The sequence below is a fragment of the Gracilinanus agilis genome, chromosome 1 (genome assembly GCF_016433145.1).
Source record: "Gracilinanus agilis isolate LMUSP501 chromosome 1, AgileGrace, whole genome shotgun sequence".
NCBI lineage: Eukaryota > Metazoa > Chordata > Mammalia > Didelphimorphia > Didelphidae > Gracilinanus > Gracilinanus agilis.
In genome coordinates this window covers 517,742,778-517,762,340 of record NC_058130.1, presented here as the reverse complement: position 1 = coordinate 517,762,340, position 19,563 = coordinate 517,742,778, and the positions used below count along the sequence as shown (strand labels likewise).

At 34.9% G+C, this 19,563-nt stretch overlaps 1 protein-coding gene across 1 annotated transcript in view; it reads right to left on the bottom strand.

Annotated features, from left to right (window-relative positions):
• The window catches only part of RB1CC1 (RB1 inducible coiled-coil 1), a 64,243-nt gene extending 45,133 nt beyond the window's left edge, over positions 1-19,110 (bottom strand). Inside the window, exons 1-6 of the mRNA XM_044666313.1 lie at positions 19,045-19,110; positions 17,232-17,361; positions 14,765-14,891; positions 14,087-14,257; positions 8,526-8,728; positions 6,834-7,266 (exon numbers count right to left, since the gene is read on the bottom strand). Of these exons, the coding sequence (XP_044522248.1) occupies positions 6,834-7,266; positions 8,526-8,728; positions 14,087-14,257; positions 14,765-14,891; positions 17,232-17,302 (1,005 nt within the window). The 5' untranslated portion in view covers positions 17,303-17,361; positions 19,045-19,110. The remainder of the gene's footprint in view (positions 1-6,833; positions 7,267-8,525; positions 8,729-14,086; positions 14,258-14,764; positions 14,892-17,231; positions 17,362-19,044) is intronic.
• Positions 19,111-19,563: the final 453 nt, after the last annotated feature.

The following is a 19,563-nucleotide window of genomic DNA, read 5'->3' as shown; positions in this document are numbered from 1 at the left end:
AGTAGACATATTAACCCTTATATGTCCAAAGTGGAACTCATTATTTTTCCCCTTAAAGCAACACAATCTTCCCAGTCCCTTAAGATAGACACCTAGGAGTTGTCCTCAAGTCCTCACCATTTATTGATCCATCATATCCATATAGCCTGTTGATTTCACCTTTGTAATATCTCTCAAAATACACTTTCTCTCCTCTCACACCACCACCATTCTAGTACAGCCCTCATCACTTTATACCTGGACTGCTATCAGCCTGCTGATGGGTCTGCCTACCTCAAGTTTCTCTTCACTCCAATCTATCCTCTATTCACTCACTAAAGTGATTTTTGCAAAGTGCAGGTCCAAATATGTCACCACTCCAACCCAAACTCCAGTGGCTCCCAACCTTAGGATCAAATTACAAAAGGTTCTGTTTGGCATTCAAAGTCCTTCATAACCTAACCTCCTCCTACCTTTCCAGTCTTCTTACACCTTCTCTCTGCCACATACACTTCAATCAAGGGACAGGCTTACTTGCTGTTCCACTATCTCTTGGCTCCAGGCATTTTCTCTGGCTGTCCCCCAAAGCCAAGAATGCTTTTTCTTCAACCTGCATACTGGCTCCTCCAGCTTCCTTTAAGTCCCGTCTAAAATCCCATCTTTTACAAGATGCCTTTCTCACTCTCCCTGCCTCTAACTCTAATGTCTTCCTTCTGAAAATGAAGGATATAGAAGAATACTTCCTATTTACTTTCTATGTAGTTTGCTTGCATATTTTTGCCCGCTGTCTCCCCTATAAGATTGTGAGAACCTTTAGGGCAAGGGGATATCTTCAGCCTTTAGCCTTTAGCATAGTGCCTGGGCAAACATAGCAGGCTTAATATACACTCACATAAGAAAACATTTTAAGATATTAGTGGCAACTGATTTAGGATGAACAGTCTCTGATTTTATTAAGGCAGGAATCTGAGGTAACTATATTGTAATTAAAGAAGCTAAGTGGCTAGAGAGACTCACTTAACATATGCTATTCATAACAAAAATGTAATACAGCAGAATTGTAGCAAATAATCACTGTCTAACATTATGGGGCATTCCACTTTTTGGGGTCCCTATAATAATGTGCTCGAATCTGGAAAAATACAATAATTCATAATGTGAAAATTATTATTCTTAAGAACCGTTTCACTTCAAATTAGCAGCAATGCTATCTTAAAACTTTATAAATTATGTATGAGAAGCTAAAGGGGAAAAAACTTTATCTGTCCCAAATTAAAATTTTACAGTTTAAACATCTCTTTATTATTCAATCTATACAAACACAGAAATTAATTAACAAGCATTTCTTATTATTAGCCATCTATTATGTTCCAGGAGAGTAATAGCCACTGGGGTAACAAAAACATTAAAATGAAATAATCTTTCCCTTTGATTAGCTTATTTCTACTGGGAATGGGTATATATATAATAGTATATACAAATTAAGCATATAGATCTATTCAAGATAATTTTGTTGTAGAAAGAGGGAGTTAGGGAGAATATAAAAGGCCTCAAGAAGGAAAATGCATTTGAATTAAGATCTGAATGAAACTAGAGGTTCTAGGCATTTAGTCCAAGAAAGAAGGCAAGTTGTACAACTGCACAGAGATAGTAGATAAATTCCTTGAATGAGGAAGAGCACCAAAGAAGTATGAAGGGGCATAATTTTAAATAAGAATGAAAAGGTAGACTAGAAACAGGTAGCAAAAGGTTTTAAATGCCTTAAATGCCAATCTTAAACTTTCCAAACTTCCATTTCCAAGTTTTTGATATATTATAAATTGCTCTCCAAATATACTGCAGAAGTTCATAAAAATCTCATTCTTTGAAACCTTCATTATTTCTTACAGCACAAGAGTTTTCCAATACATTAATATATGATAATTTGTTCACTGTCTACAATAAATCAACCAATTCCAGTGAACTGATGAAGAATGCTGCCCAATGTCTAAAATAAAGGTAGATATACTCAATCTTTAAAATGAGGGATACAATTTTGGATATGACCCAAGAGTATTTGTTTTGCTTGACTATGAATATTTGTTACAAAGGTTTATTTGTTTCTTAATCAGGGAAAGAAGTAAAAAGGTAGGAAGTAGAGAAAATAAATGTTCAATTTATAGATGAGGTGGATGCAAGTAGAACAGGTAGAGATGACAAATGACTAACTGGATAAGGGCAGAAGGTTAAAAATAAAGAAGAGAAAAAAATTAATATGCCATATGTTCTATAATCATGGACCTCTTCCTCCCTCTGCAAATATATATATAGGCTAATGGACAGGGGGAAGAGAAATTTTTGATGTAAAAACTAAAATAATTTTTTTTAAGTGGAGGACCAAGATTGCAAATCTGGACATTTCTAGTTTTGGTGGCTGCTTTGGGAGTTTGAGATGCTATGACCTCCTGGGTCCCTAAGTAGGTGCCAACTTAGCAGCAAAAATATCTTGCACTGAAGAAGATAATCATTGATAGGAATAAGAATGCAAGTTCTGGCATGAACCATCTCACAAGGCAGTTCTTGACCTCTTTAACCTACGTGGACCAGGCAGAGGCAATCACTTTATGGATTCAGCATCTTGCCTCCCAGCACAGGAAGGCAGAGTCTAGCCAAAGCAGAGACATAAGCAGACAAAGCAGAGACTTCTCTCAACAAGCACAGGAGGTAATGGCAGCACAGGGCAGTAAAAACATTTTACATAGGAGGCCAGAGTCAAGTCCCAAGCACAGGACAGTTGATGCTTGACTCAGTCTAAGAGAGTAGAGCCCAAGCCCTAATACTAATAGTTATTTTACCCTAATAGAATGGAGCATTAGCAGCATTCAAGATAGCACTCTCTCCTTGGGACATGGGGGTTGGGCAAATGACTAGCACAGTGGGCAATGTGTAGGTCCAAGCAGAAAGTGGGCAGTGGCCAAAGAAGTAACAGCAGCAATGGTCATAAAGGTAGTAATGTCAGGCCAAGTTTCAGTGGATATCAGTACAGTTGGCCCCTCTTAAAGAGCACCTCAGGAGAGGTGAATGCCTCAGGCCTTCTGATGAACAGGGGTGGAAACAGGATTACTAGGGAAGAAGTAATTCTATTTCCTCTCAATTCTCAGCTATCATCAAGTCACCATATTCTCTTTTTGATCCTCTTTTTGTTCATAGTAACTTAAAAACTTTTCTTGTCATGTGGGGCTGAATGAATTGAAAAGACAGTTAAGTGCCTGCTATTGGTAAAGCAGTAAGTACTTGAGATACAAAGAAAAAAATTTTCTGTACTCAAGAATTTCATATTTGTATGGAAGAGATTATACATTGATGTCCAGAGAAAGAAAATATAATCTGGGAAACCAGGGGCATAATAAGTCTAGATATACTCTTTCAAGTACCAATGGCTGCATTGATTTGATTGTGATTCTAAAACTAGAAGTGGGTTGGGGGCTGGGGGAGGAAGACCAAGAAAAAATGATCAAGACATAGAGTAAGGCATGGCTGAAGGCAGCCTAAATACAGTAGAACATGAGGGGCATGCTACAATCAGGGTAACTCAAGCGCCAAGGTAAGAATTCTAAAGCTAAATGTTCCCAAAGACATGGTCAGATGAACATTAAGAGAGTAGGGGTGAATGGCCTATCCTGGTGTGTTTCTGAGCTACATTTATAGCACTAATCTCCCAAGATTGAAACATACTTTTAATTTATACATTTTCAGTTATCTGCTTTTCCTTACACCTTTTGTTCATATCATTTCTATATCTATGTAGATTGATGCATACTGTGCTTCCAGATTTCACTTTTATTGTAATTGTTTCCAGTTATGTTTTCAGTTTTTTTTAAGTTTCCTATCTTTCTTAGGTTTGCATTCCCTTCTGAACCCTATGAGATCTTTCTATTTTTTCCCCACCTGAAACTTTTGACATAGAAGCTACTTCCATGCAAAAGTTCTCATTATTCACAATTCAGCAACCAGTTTTTCCCAGTTAGTAAGAATAAAAGGTTGTCTTTGTTGATTTCTCAAGGCAAGATCCTAAAGTTAATGAACCTGAAGCCTAAAAGGAAGTTAATGCCTTCATCAGATAGTGTGGGAAAAGAGATATTGCATTATATTTATGAGATGTCAAGTTTGATACTGTACATTAATTTGGATAGAAATGTCTATTAGACAACTGTCAATAGAGGACTGACATTTGGAAGAAAGTGTTGCAGATTGATTTTGTTGTCATATATAGAGATCATAATTGAGTACAAAAGTAATGAAAGAATCTAGGACAAATCTCTGAACTTAAAGGTAGGTTGCAGTGTCACTGATGTAAAAGGGGGAAAAAATTAAGGTATAGGAATGTTTAATAGTTTCAAAAGCTACAGAGAGGTCAAAAAGGATGAGGCCAAAGAAAAATGTATTAGATTTTGCAATTATAAGATTCTGGGTAATCTTGGAGAATGTAGTTTCTGGAGAGCAATAGAGTTGGAAACCTGACTGTAAAAATGATTATGAAGTGAGTAAGTAGTGATCATACTAGGAAGAATTCTTCCTTGGAATCAAGTTGAATAGGAAACATAGGATAAAATCATTAAGGAATAGCAAGTTAAAATAAAGGTTTCCAAAGGATAAAAGAAAGAACAAGGAAAGAGCTTGTAGAAAATTTAAAGATGAGAGACTGAGGCAATCAATGATCAAAGGCTTAAGTTCCTAAAAGATATAGAACAGATTGAGATCAAGAGGACAAGTTGAGTTTACTTTGGCAAAGTAAAGGGATATATCTTCCTTGTGATGAGAAAGCCGACAAAAGATAAACTTGACTTTCTTTAAAAAAAAAAAAAAAAAAAAAAAAAAGGAGGTCAGGGGGCAGCTACGTGGCTCAGTGGATTGAGAGGCAGGTCTAGAGTTGGAAGGTCCCAGATTCAAATCTGCCCTCAAACACTTCCTAGCTGTGTGACCCTGGGAAAGCCACTTACACCCTCCACCCCACCATTGACTAGCCCTTACCACTTTTCTGCCTTAGAATCAATACATTGATTCTAAGGTGGAAGGTAAGGGTTATAAAAAAATAAATATCAATAAAGGGATAGAGTAAAAAAAGCAAAGGAAGCCTGGTAGACCTAGAGAGAGAAGAATTTTGGAATGCTTCCTTTGGGGAATGTGGTAAAATGTCAATCAGTGAAGAATAAAAGAACTACCATGCAACAGAGGCCCAGTTGAGAAATTCCCATCACTGGTATTCCACAACAAAAGAGTAGAAGCAAGGAAGTAACAATGGAGGGAATGAACCAAGGTTCAGAAATTGATAGGATGTGACTGTTAGGAGAAAGGGATTCAAGGAAAGAGGAGACAGGATCAAGGCTATCAAGGATCAAGGGAGGAAAGTGAGGCATGTTATATTCAAGTCCTTAGTATAAGGGAAAGAAAGAGAAGAGACAGAGAGGAAAACTGTGAGCTAGTTACTTAACTTGAGAAAGCAAGAAGGATAGCCTAGAGATAAGTATATTATAGGAAAAGGTAATATAAAAAGATATGAGTGAACTAGAATGTAGAGGAAGTTGGTTTGTTACAGTCTAACCAAATCCTCTTCTTGGCTCCGTGTGTGTCAAGGTGACTACACCTTCTTTAAGATATCTTTAAAAGAGATCAGTTTCCAGGAGGGCCAGAAGATGAAAAGGATAAAAGACAAAGATTGAAGAGGACTCTATTAACAATAGAGCAAGAAAATCTAGAAAGCAGAATGGATAAAGACTTAAAAAATGTACTAGGGAGAAGGACTAAGAATAAGAATGAAAGTATGGGAAGATAGCAAGGGGGAAGGAGTTTTTCCTCTCTAGGAAGCAACTATGAATCACAGAAAATGAGAATTTACCAGTCTTAAGATAGGGAAAGAACCATTTGATTAGACTGTCAACACTCAACACCAAGGTCCTTTTGAAGATAGACTATGACATCAGTATGGGAGCAGTGATATCAGATTCTACAGCTTCTCCGGTAAAACAGAGGTTGTTGTGAATAGCCAGGCACCTGGTACTTTGAAATTTATAAATAATGTTCTTCTTGCACATGTTATAATGCCAATTTTTACAGTAAACTGATACTCAAATAAGTAAGTTCAAAAAGGCAAAAAATATCAGACCAAGGCTTCAAATTAGTTCTGACTACAGGTTCAGCATTCTAGAAAAAAAAAAACAAAACCCCAAAACAAAACACAACACATCTATGGTTCAGATAGTCTAGACACAGTCTTATATTGCGGTCTACCTGATCCAAGTTACTAATTCACAAAGGCACCAATCACACAGTAAAAAAAAAAAAATAAATAAAACAAAACTTTCAAATAAGCTTTCTTCATTTGATAGAATCATTTGTGACTTTTTTCGCATTCCTTTAAGGCATAAATGTTTTCTAATTATTTTCTTTTTAACTGCCTACAGAGATTAAAAATAGTAAATTGCCAGGAAAGTTTTACGATGAAATATAATCTTAGTACTAACTAAAGTTTCATATTATTTTTATGGCTATAACTTTGAATTTTTATAAACACAACTTGAACAGTCCTTTAACATTTCACTGAAACAAAAAACCAAATGTCAACAATTATGTAGTTCTAAAACCTGCATTTTAATCACAAGATAAAACAAAAATAAGATACCATTTTAATATTATGTAACTTAAACACATTCCCCTTTCTTGAAAATTCCGTTTATTAATGAATAAGTTAAGAGTTAACTTAAAAGTTATGAGGAACAAAAGAAAAAGTATATATTTTGAATATTTGGAACCATGCAATAATAATATTGCAATTAGCAATAACTTTATTATGTTCAAATAACAAAATGATTACTTACTCTATTCATAGAATCAAAGCACTTTCTGACCAAAGATTCCACATCATTAGGCCTATCTTGAACATTTATCCAGTCTAATAAAGAAACGTTGAAAGAAGGCAAGTCACTTTCTTTAGGTTCTACTGAAACTTCTTCCTCCTGGATAGTGCTCTGACAAGATTCCCTAATTTCTTTGCCATTTTCAGGATCTGTGTTGTCTAGGGCTGAATGTTCCACTGACTTGCAACATGAGGCTAACAATGATTTGTTAGTCATCCGAGGCATATCAGGATAAAGCACCAATTCTGATGATTTTTCAGTCTCATTGTTCTCTGGTTCTTTTCCTTCATGTTCAGGAGAAGAATCAAGTCTTCCCAAACATTCCCTGTAGCTATGTCTTGTGAGGCACTCCAAAAGTGGAATCTTGGCCATTACTGAAACCGCAGTTCCTAAACTTAAAACATAAGTGATCTGTCATTAACAAGAAAATATATCAAAATGTACTAATTCAAACTAAGTGGAGAGAATTTCTTTTTTTTTTTTTTTTAACCCTTACCTTCTGCCTTAGAATCAAATCTGTGTATTGGTTCCAAGGCAGAAGAGTGGTAAGGACTAGGCAATGGGGAGTTAAGCGACTTGCCCAGAGTCACAGAGCTAGGAAGTCTCTGAGGCAAGACTTGAATCCAGGACCTCTTAAGTCTGGCTCTCAATCCACTAAGCCACCCAGCTGGCCCCGGAGAAAATTTTTAAATGAAGTCACTAAAAAAGCATATTACATATGATTTTAAAATTGTATTTGTTGTTTTGGTAAACAGAAAAATAATCAGCACAGTTGGGTAAAATAGAAATGACACTAAATTTGAAGTCAGAAATTGGTTTTAACTTGATTTTGTCAAAGTTGTGCAATCATGTGTTTCCTCATGTGAAAAACGGGAATAAGCATAAATATGAAATCCAGATAGAGCTGAAGTGATGAAAACATTCTTGCTGATATTAAAATATTATGTAAATGTGGGTTCTTATTATTATTCATGCACCAACTCAATAAAATTTAATCTTAAGAAACTCCACTTTGTGAAAAAACAAATTAACTCTCCACCAATCATTAATGATTCCAAGACAGAAGAGTCATAAGGATTAGGCAACTGGAGTTAAATGACTTGCGGTGACACAGATAGAACATGTGTGAGGACCACATTTGGATCTAGGATCTCCCATCTCCAGCCCCAGCTCTCTATCTATTGAGCTACTGTCATTTTTATACTACTCATTTCATTAGACAATCTCTTTCTTTTCTTTTTATCTTTTAAAATGAAAATTATGGAAGAAACTGGCCTATGAATAACTTTACATCACTATCGAATTTTCTTTTACTTTTAAAAAATTTTAATAAAAGTGGTTTCCTCCTTTCAAATGAGAGAGAAAATAATAAGGAAAAGAAGTTTGAGACAGATACACAAGTAGTCATCAACTTTTTAAATGTATATATTATTTAATTACCATATTTTATTTCTCAGGATTATCTGTAGGTTATATTTCTTAAAATTCTGAAAGCAGACCATCCATTTAGTCACCCAAGAAACTAATTTGGCAGGACAACTAACAACTCAAGAAAAATTCAAATAGTTAAATTTAATTACAAAAATGATAAAATTACAAAATAAAAACTAGATGTTTACAGTTGAATTCTATAAGTATTAATAGCAGACATACTGTGTAAGTTTCAGCTTGATATCTTCTATGGACTGCAGATAATTTGAATAAGCACTTTCAAACTTGAAAAGCAGTTTTTGGTAGGAAAATGTACAATCCTCTAAATTGGCCATTATTGCAGCCCAGCCTTGATGTTGTAGATGTTCATCATGGACTAGACCTTCACAAAAGGAACAGAGTTTCTTGGCAACCTCATGCATTTCCTATGTTAAAAAAAAAAGAAGAAGAAGAAAAAATATTCCATCAGATCAGTTTTAGAAATGACCTAATATTCCCAAAGTAGGTAGGGAGATAATAAGAGTTCTTAGGAGGCAAGGGTCAATGGTAGTCATTTCCCTTATGGCAACTATAGCAAGCTGTGAATATTTTCTCTTGAGATTTTAGTATGCCTAAAACAAACTTTTTTAAAGCTATAACTTTTTTCAAAAATCCTTACCTTTGTGTCTTAGAATTGACACTAAATATTAGTTCCAAGGCCAAAGAGCAGTAAGGACTAGGCAACTGTGGTTAAATGACTTGTCCAGGGTCACACAACTAAGAACAATTACTTTTAAAATAAGATAAAATGAAATAAAATTTAAAAACTGCAACAACAACAAAAAATACATACTGAAGCTGAATGTCATTACAGTTTTGGAAAGAGCATTAGTATTAGAGAAGATAAGTTCAAATTTCACCTTTGGTAGGTCTCAAGTTTCCTCATCTATAAAAGAGGGGTGGTGTTGTCTCTATGGTCTCTGACATTCCTTCCTGCTCTGGATATGAACTCTAATTCTAATGGAGACAACCCAGGACTGCAAACAGAAGAGCCTTGAGAACAGCAATGCTTCAAGCCCAATGACCTCAGTTGTCACCTGGGAAGCAAATCCTACAGAGATGCAGCCAGGCAACTGCTCCTGCAGGTAATATAGCCATAGCTAATGAAGACCCAGAAAGTAAAGTTCTTGTTACCAAAGTCCTTGGCATTGTCAAATGGTTCAACATCACATCACTTTATTAGTAGAAATGACCTGATAAGGCATCAATATCTGCTTTACCAGTATACCCTAAGGACAAAGAGACTTTTTCATGAGTTGTAGTAGAAACCACCCATGTGTTATTTCCCTCATTAGAAATATGAACTCCTTAAGAGCAAAATATTTTTCTACCTGAATCCTCAGTACTTATATCAGTGATTTGCACACAGAACTTAATAAATGCTTTGTGCATTCATTCATTATTCATTCCATGATCCTTGAAAGAGAGGAACTCCAAAAGCAAAACCTTTTTTTAAATTATGTATCTTCTTATAAATTAATATAATTGCAATTCTTCACAAATCATTTTCATTTTTAAAATTACACATGAGCCCACAGGAATCAGATCACAGAATTATTAATATACAGAATTATTACTATACTGAAGTAGGAAGGCTGAGTATGTACACATATTTTATGTGTATACACAAATGAAGTAAGGTTCTGGTGCTGTGGTTTCATTTCATTAGTGAAAGAAACTCATGGTGTAAAAAACTTCTTCCAATGTAGATAGTTTGGCAACATTTTTCAGGTATACTTAACTCTTTTTGGGTCACAAGTCCCTTTGGTGAAGATCATGGACCCTTTCTTACAAAAAATATTTTCAAATGCATAAGATAAAATACATAGGATTACAAAAGGAAACCAATTATACTGAAATAGTTATCAAAAATACAAAAAGTTCACAGATCCTAACTTGTAGCATCAAAGAATTAGATTTAATGTTGAAAGGGATCTCAGAGGTCAACTAGCTTAGCCCCTTCATTTTACAGTCAAGTAACTATAGCCTAGAAAGATTAAGTGACCTATACAAGGTAGTATTATGTGGAAGACTGGGGCTATAACTCAGAGGTCTAAATTTAGCACTTTATCCACTAGAATAAAATGCTACATTTTACTCCTTAGACCAGGGGTCAGCAACGTATGGCTCTTGAGCCATATTTGGCTCTTTTGAGGGCCAGGTATGGCTCTTTCTACAGGAGCCATAAAGTCAATTTTTTTTCAGGCGCTGTTACAGGAGCACACACTATGAGCACTGTACGGCTCTCATGAAATTACATTTTAAAAAACGTGGCTTTATGGCTCTCACAGCCAAAAAGGTAGCCAATTCCTGCCTTAGATATTCATCTGGGTTAATTAGTGGTTAAATGACTTAGTAGTTACGTAAGAATACTAACTAGCATTAAGATTTGCAAAGCACTTTAAAAATTCTTTCACATTTTGTCTTCTTAACAACCCTGAGAGGTAGACACTGTTATTTATCCCTATTTTATAAATGAGGAAGTAAAGGCAGATGGAGATTAAGTGACTTGTGCATAAGATCAGTTAGTAACCATCTGAGTAAGGATTTGTACTCAGGCTTGCTTTTCTTAATTCTCAGACTTATATTCTAATCATTGTGGCATTTTAACTTACTTGTCCTTGATCACAAAGCTAATGTATATCAGAGTCGGGATATTCATAACTACAAAGTGCCATTTAACCACTGTGATATAAGTTCTGCTCTGTATTATGTATGTGTGTTTGTGGTCTACAATTTATCTGTGGTCACTCTCAACAACAGAACACAAAACTACACTAAAGGAGAAAGAAAACACAGCCGAACTGGCTAAGTTATTTGGAAGTAAAGATCACAGACAGGTCAAAAAGACTCTTGAAAATCAACTTTAATGACAAGCAGAAATGAGGTTTTTAAGGCCTGACTAAAAGAGTTAGCTGATAAATGGTTCTCAGTAAATGCAATGTAACATTAGAAAAGGAAGAAGTCAAGTTTGCAAGTTTACACAAAGAGAATAAAATTGTTAGAAGGGAAAATGCAAATCAAAACATTGAAATTTCATTTCATACCAAGAAACTGGCTAACAAGAAAAGGATAACAAAAGATTTAGGAATAATCATTGTTTGAGGGGTAAAGGAAACGGGTATACATGTATTTTTGCTGGAATTAGAAACTGGTTCAACTTTTTTTGAGAAGCAATATGTAGTTATGCAAATAATGTGACTACCTTTCAACCCAGAGATCCACTACAGACATTAATAAAATGGTCATTAATAAAGATAATCCACAGGGCAAACAAGATATAAGAAATCTTCTCTAATTCTCAAATACATTATCGAAAACTCCCTAAGGAAAAACTTTAGAAACTTTAGAAAACTAAGGAAAAATTTAGAAGTAATTCCAACCATCTTTACAGAACAAAATATCAAAAAGCCTGCAGCAATAATGCCAGTAGACCATATGCTATAGCAAGATGCATAGCCTGACCTACTAGATTGTGTTCTGGGATACATTCAACCAACTTCTCCGTTGTTGCTATAGTCTCTGCCAGCACACTCTGTCCCTGCCCTAGGCAGGCAAAATATAGTATAGCTAAATTCTGCTACCCACTTTCAGAGGAGGAAGAAGTGGAGGAAGGCAAAAGCATGCTTTACTTGAGACAGCAGTGCTAAGCCAAAAAAATTAAGAAATGAGAGAATTAGGACAACACCACTATGTATTAAACATAAAGGAATAGGACTGGCTAGGGAACCTGGCTAGGATTGAGATGAAGACAGTCCCACGTCCCCACAATATACCTGAGGCTGAGACTCAAGCTGGTGTAAGGCACATATACAATGTGGGAGGATAATGAGACACATGATTACTTTAACTTTGGGGGGACCCTCCATCAAAGACAAGAGACAGGAAGTGAATAGGGGAATAAAAGGGGAAAAGACTAAAATCAATTAAAGATCTCAAGAAGACAGTTCAGTTAAAAACCTAAGAGTACAAATATATAAATCAAGAGGGAAAATTTTTAAACATAAGGGAAAATGGCTATGAAGACATCTGAAATGACTGAAAACACCTCTAAAAAAAAAACAAACAAAAGAAATAAAACCAATTCCTGATGAGACAGAGAACCCTTTGGATTCCAAAGAGAGAACTGAATAACAGCAAATTTTCAAAAGTGTAGACAGAAATCAAAATCTTGAAAGGAAACAAAATACTAGAATTTATGTTCTGAACAGCAGAATTATCAGAAAAGAAAATCTTGAATCTCTCTGTAGCAAGTCCATCCAAAAGTGACTAGGATAAAAAGAAAGTACCCATCTCCACCATTATGTTTATAATAGCACTTTTTGTGGTAGCAAAGAACTAGAAACAAAGTAAGGTGTCCATCAATTAGGGAATGACTAAACTAATTTGGTTATATGAATGTAATAGTATGTTATTGTATCTTAAGGAGTGATGACTATATATAATGAATATAGAGAAGCACAGAAAGAAATGAACTGATTCAAAGTGATGCAGAACAAGAAAATTACACATACACAAAGACTGCAATAATATATATGAAAAGAACTACCACCCAAAAAAAAGTGAATTTTTAAAAACTGCAATGAATAAGTAAGGCCCCAAAGAACAGATAGAAGGCCTAGAATTCAGCCTACTGCTCTGCAGAGGAGAGAAGTACATGAATTTGGAAAAAAGGTTGTTTTAGTACTGATAAGTTTTGATGACTGATAAGTTTTTTTCCCTTTCTTTAAACAAAAACCTTTTTTTTTTAATGCAATGGCTCTCAAAGAGGATGAAAAGTTACATTGAGAAATCTGAGTGATGTAGAAAAAGAAAATTCTAAATTTTTTTTTTAAATAAAAGTTCTACTAGATAAAAGAAGCAGAAATTATTTGGGAAGATTCAAGCTTTTGGAACAAGAGCTCAATATTTGACAAAAGAGGAAAATTGGAAAATAGTATAGGAAAAATTTGGTTTTCACACACCCCAAAACAAGATAAATTTAAAACGGGTAAATGATTTAAATATAAAGAGTGAAATCATAAATAAATTAGGTGGAGGTGGACATGATTGGGGATGTAGACTCAAAACTACCACACCAATGCAACTATCAACAATTTGGAAATAGGTCTTGATCGATGACACATGTTAAAACCAGTGGAAATGTGCTTTGGTTATGGGGGGTAAGGAGGGGATGTTGGGGGGTGAAGGGGAAAGTAAGAGCATGAATCATGTAACCAGGTTAACTTTTCTAAAGAACAAAAATTATTAAAAACAAACAAATAAATAAATAAATTAGGTGAGCATAGAATATTATAACCTGTCCAATCTAAAGGATAGGAAGGAAGTTAAAAACAAGCAAGAGACATTATGGGATGATCATATGTAATCTACTACTATATTGCTACTAATAGCAATGCAATGATCCAGGACGATCCTGAAGAACTTATGAGAAAGAATGCTATCCACATCAAGAGAAAGAACTATTGGGGTAGAAATGCAGAAGGAAAACATTTGATTTATCGCTTCTTTGTATGGGTATAGGTTCTTCTTAAAAGATTATCACAAAAATGAATAATGTGGAAATAGGTGTTGAGTGATAATACGTATATAAGTCAGTGGAATTGCTTGTCAGCTCTGGGAGAGGGCAAGGAAAGAATATGACTCGTTGAACCATAGAACAATACTTAAATTTAAAAGAAATTAAAATCTAATAAAGAAAGAAATTATTCGGAAAAGTCAAAAGGTATTTATTTAAAACTTACCACAGCAAGCTGTGTCCTTGAAGCTACGGTATGGAAAACTGCCGGCATCATAAGAGACTCTTCAACTTTTAATTCCATATCATTTTCTGCTGAAAATGTTGTTTTGGGAATAGCAGGCGGACGATCACATAATATCATTTCTTTGTTAAACAGAAAAATTGGATTTGTGTCCTGTATTTTAAAAAATATAATTTTCAAGTTATGTAACAACATAATTCGCAATCCTTCCCAATTTTAAAATTATGATTGTATGACTGATAGCAAAATGGTTTCCTCTAGAACAGTGATGATGAACCTATGTCAGAACACTCTTTGTGGGCATGCTCCCTTCCTCCCCCCTCCCCCCAAGTTCATTACTAGAAAGGCAGAGGGACTCAGGCAGAGCTGCTCTCTTCCCCCTCTCCACCACACCTGATAACATTTTTTCACATCATCCACATGTCTCCCTAGCAGTCCAATGGGAGTTCTTTCTCTTTCCCCAGTGCTCTGGGGGAGGGAATGGCATGCGGCCTCTAAAAGGTTCTCCATCACTGCTCTAGAATATGAATATTTCTATCTTTTGGCTATAAACCTTTTCATTCTCAATAATCTAGGATGCAAGCCTAAAAATCTTTGGATTCTAAGTTTTCCCCTCTTCAAGTGAAATAAATATATAGTAGACCATAGTGGTATACTTACTGTCCCAGCACTGTAAGTGCATACTCTTCGATCTGAGGCCATACATTCTCCTCCATTTACTACCAGTACCTGCTGGTGAATTGCAATCTTATATTTGTTTTGGATTGCATGCTTAAGGTCTGCCACACTAAGAGAAAAGATAACTAAGTTATTCCATAGTTGCTTCAATAAGAGAAAGACTTATTCACAAAATATAAAATTTAAAGTGGTTTATGCCAGAATTCAAATCTTCATGGTTTAACTAAATTTTATTTAAATGTTAATATCAAAAATGTACAAATCTTATTATCACAATTACAAGCTAATATATAAACATGAAAAGTAAAAATCCTGAACATGAAGAAATAAGGGGGGAAAAAAACAACAACAAACCTCCCTTTTTATCTTATTTTTAAATTTTTATTAAAAAAATAACTATTTACTTTCTTAAGATAACAAAATTCTTCTCAATTAAGTCTGGTATAATTTGAGGCACATCATAAAAATGAAACTGATTTCAAAGACACATGACAATTCAGCCACCTCTAAGTTTGGAACTCAGAAAATTAACAGTCAAACCTACTGAATGTCCTCTGTATTCTATATCTCAAAAAAAAGATTTTCACTATTATCGGAGAGGGAAAAAAAGAACAATATCATAATTAACATGTAACCAATGTGATTTTTAGCTAGATTCTATAAATTAAGTAACTACATTCTAAAAGCCTGAATTTTAATTAAGATAGTTTTCATTTCAATATGAAAAATTTGACTTCAGAACCAGAAATGGAATAGTTTTATATTCATTTTACCATTTGTCAGGAAACAATTATAAACAAGCCTTGCATCATCCTAACTATGATTCCTTGTTACTTGAAAACTCCACTTTTTTGGTTGCTTATAGTATTTTTTATTTATCCTTGAAGTTCTGGATTTTAACTATGATGTTCCTTGGAGTTTTCACTTTAGGTTTTCTTTTAGGATATGATTGGTAAACTCTATTCCATTCTGTTTCTTTTTGCCCTGTAGTTTAGAGGTCTGGGAAGTTTTCATTTAATCTTGGACTAACTGAAATATGGTTAACAAGTTTGTTTGGTAATGATTTTTAGATAATCTAATGATTCATTCATTTCTATAAGATTCTCTGAAGCCTACATGAGTGAGTACTCATTCCACTTCTCTATCCTGATTTATTATTTTCCCCTAAAACCACAGAATCATTATTTTCAATTTGTAGTTCTGTCTCTCTCTCTCAAACTGGGTCCTTTACATCCTAACTTAAAAGCATCTTCCCCAAATCCTCCAGGTCTACCCTTTTCCAGGACTTTTAACTCTTTCAAATTCTTCATATTTTTCAAAGTTCTTTGACAATGGCTTAGCAATCATCTCTAAGAATTTTTTCCAATGCCCTAGCTCATCTGAGTTAGGTAATGAGAACAGCTGAATATTCTCATGCATTTTAGGTTATTAATGCACTATTAATCATTTTTTGTTACAACTTTTCTGTCTCCTTGGCAGAGAAAATTAGAAAGAAAATGAAAATTGCGTAGTTCTGCTCTGTATGGACTACTATCACTGTGCCAGAAATCAGCAACTCTGTTTCCTTTTTGATATTCCTAGTTCTCCCAAAACAGCATTTTAAGAATGTTTTTGTAGCCCCTTAGCTTTTCTTGTCATCCTTAACTCATTTCACAATCCTGATCGTTTCGAATTTTTGTATTCATTCTGCAGTGCCTACTACTGTTTCCACACTATGTACAACTCTTTTTAAAATTTAAGTTGGCTAGTTCTCTGTGTACTCACAACAGTCTCTTGATAAAATGTTTTCCTTTCCCCTTGTCAGAAAAGTTTTCTAGTGTTAAGAATTCCTTCTGATGAGCCTCACATTCCTCCTACACTAACTTTCTCTTTGGAATTTTAGGCTATTGGACCTTATCTTTCCTTTCAGTGAACTCAATTATTTTTGGAATAAACATGGCAATAAGTTCCTGTCAACTTACAAGTCTTTCCAAGATAGAAAGAGTACATGGGCCCAATAATGAACTGAATCAACTTTACAAGGACCTGACTAGCTAAATACAAGTATATTCATGACCATACCGTTAGCAAGCAAGTGTTAAAAACTGCCACAGCAGCAACAATTGAAGCTTTCCTCTAAAATTTTAAGGGGCTATAATGAAATCGCAAATTTTTAGAAGCATTTAAATAAAAAATTCATGAATCATAAGCAAAATTTATCATACTTAACCAAAATGTGATTTGAAAATTTTAGGTACCAAACTTATTTTTTTGGGGAAAAAAATGAATGTTTTTATACATACCAATCATATTCTTGTTCAATAATGGGCTAGAGACAGGATTGAGGTATGGGGAAGAAAAGGGAATAAGCATTTGTATATTGCCTACTGTAGTAAGATGTATTTTCTTTACTTATTACACACATTCACACCCACATGCATGCAGAGTTCTGTCAATAAAATATTCTCACGTTTGAACTGCAAGTTCAGTGTCAAATGTTAGGGTAGTTCCAGTGTTGACCAAAAATACATATAACTTCATGATGATTTCTCTGGATTCCAGGAGTTTATGTCTCTCACTCTGATATGGTCATTTAAGAACTAAAAAGAAGAGAAAACAGGCCAATTTTTAACATAGAGCACATTTACTTAGAAAAATCATCTCATTTTTAGAGCATGTATATACATGTAAGACAAATAGTCGGCTTTCACATATAATATGATTAATATTAACTATATAACAAAAATGGTTACAATATAGAAGTGATATAGCCAGAGTGGCAAACTATAATATTAAAAGGAAAGTTAACATGATAATCATAATTTTCACTTCAATGAAGACAAAAGTTACTATATTTACTTCCATCTTTCCCTATCTACGCCATTCTCTATATCATATGTTCCTATTCAGTCAGTTCCATTAGCCTTCTATTATCTCCAGGATCAAATAAAAGCTCATCTGTTTAGTATTTAAAGCTGCTGGTATATCCTTGACACTTCCTATGTTTCCTTCAAACACTCTATGATCTTGTTGCACTGGCCTTTCTGAAGTTCCTGTATCATGATACTGCTCGTCTCTATTTTCCCATTCCTATGAAATGTAATTTCCTTACTTCCATCTCCTGATTTTCCTTAATTTGTAGCTTATATCCCATATGTTACAGGAGACTAAACTCTTGCCCTCTACTGCCAGTATCTTCTCAGAGATAGTGTACTATCTATACTATTTAAATCTTGCATCTATCAAGTTATTTGCATGTGGTGTCCCCCATTTCAACATAAGTTCCCTGAGGGAAAGGAGGGACTATGTGTAATTACCATTTCCAGAACTTATTATTATCCCTGGAATGTATTAAGTGCTTAATAAATGCATGTTGACTGATTACTTGGTCTTCTTTATATTTTTCTAACTTCAAAAAATGATCCCTCTTTAGACCAGTGATGGTGAATCTTTTAGAGATTTTTTTTTAGAGTGCCCAAACTGCAACCCTCATGCCACATGTGAGCTTCCCCCTTACCCCAGAAAGGGGAGGGAGGAAGCACTCTCACTGGGTTGCTGCATGGGTAATAGGAGAAGTGTCCTCATGAGTAGTAGAAAGGGGAAGAGGAGCAGCGCCCTCCAAAAGGCTCAGGTATGTGTGCCATAGGTTCACCAACTCTAGACCAGTGATGGGCAAACTACCACCCACGGGCCAGATGGGGGGTGGGGAGGCCTGAAATGTTCTATCTGGCCGCAGGACATTATTCCTAATCTGACGAATACAATGAGTAGGATACAATACAATGAAACTTGTAAAGAGTTGTCTTAGAAACAGACTGACAGATAAGAATTTCCTTTCCTTTGGCCCCCCTCTTTAAAAAGTTTGCAGATCACTGCTCTAGACTATAGATGAATTAAAAAATGCTTTTTAAGTATAAATCAGTCATTCCTCTTGGATCTCAAAAAGGAGTAAAGGGGGATACAGTAGGTGATGTTAGGTATAATCTAAAGAGTTCCATAAATATATATATTTTAAGGGTTTCCTTGCAGCTATTAAAAAAAAAAATCTTAGTGATAGATATAACTTTAATCCATTTCTTCTAAGTATAATACTAATAACATTTCTATTATATCATGCAAAGTATTTAACCGCTTAATTTTTTTAATTACTAAATATCTACAATTATAAGGCACTATGCTAGAGCCTAGGGATGAAAAGGAAAAAAAAGCAGTTCTATGAAAAAATGTTAAAAGTTAAAGATAACCAACCAATTACTACATGTAAAAGTAAGATTTAGGCTTACCTTTAGGCACTGTTAAAAGGGCTACCACTTTTCTTAACTGTAAGAGACTAAAAACTGGTGTATATTTCCTTTGCTTGATATTGGCAACAGAATGGCATTACTGTTCAAAATGAAATCTGGTGTCCTAGAAAAAAAAATTTTTTGGTTCATTAATTAAAAAGTACCACATATACCCAAGACCCATATCTTTGAAGAAGATTCTAGGGGGCAGGTTGGTCATGAAAGCTCCTTAGCCAACAGATCAATACTACATATTGGTTCCAAGGCAGAAGAGGGCCAGGCAATGGGGGTTAAGTGACTTCCCCAGGGTCACACTGCTAGGAAGTATCTGAGGCCAGATTTGAACCCAAGACTTCCCATCTCTAGGTCTGACTCCCAATCAAGTGAATCAGTTTTAAGCAATTTTCCAGTTACTAATTTAGGGAAAGATATCTGTAATACATAAGTCACCAGAGACTTCCAGATCATGTGACAAACAAGAAGGAAGACTGAACATTTCCTTGTGACATCTCTAGGGTC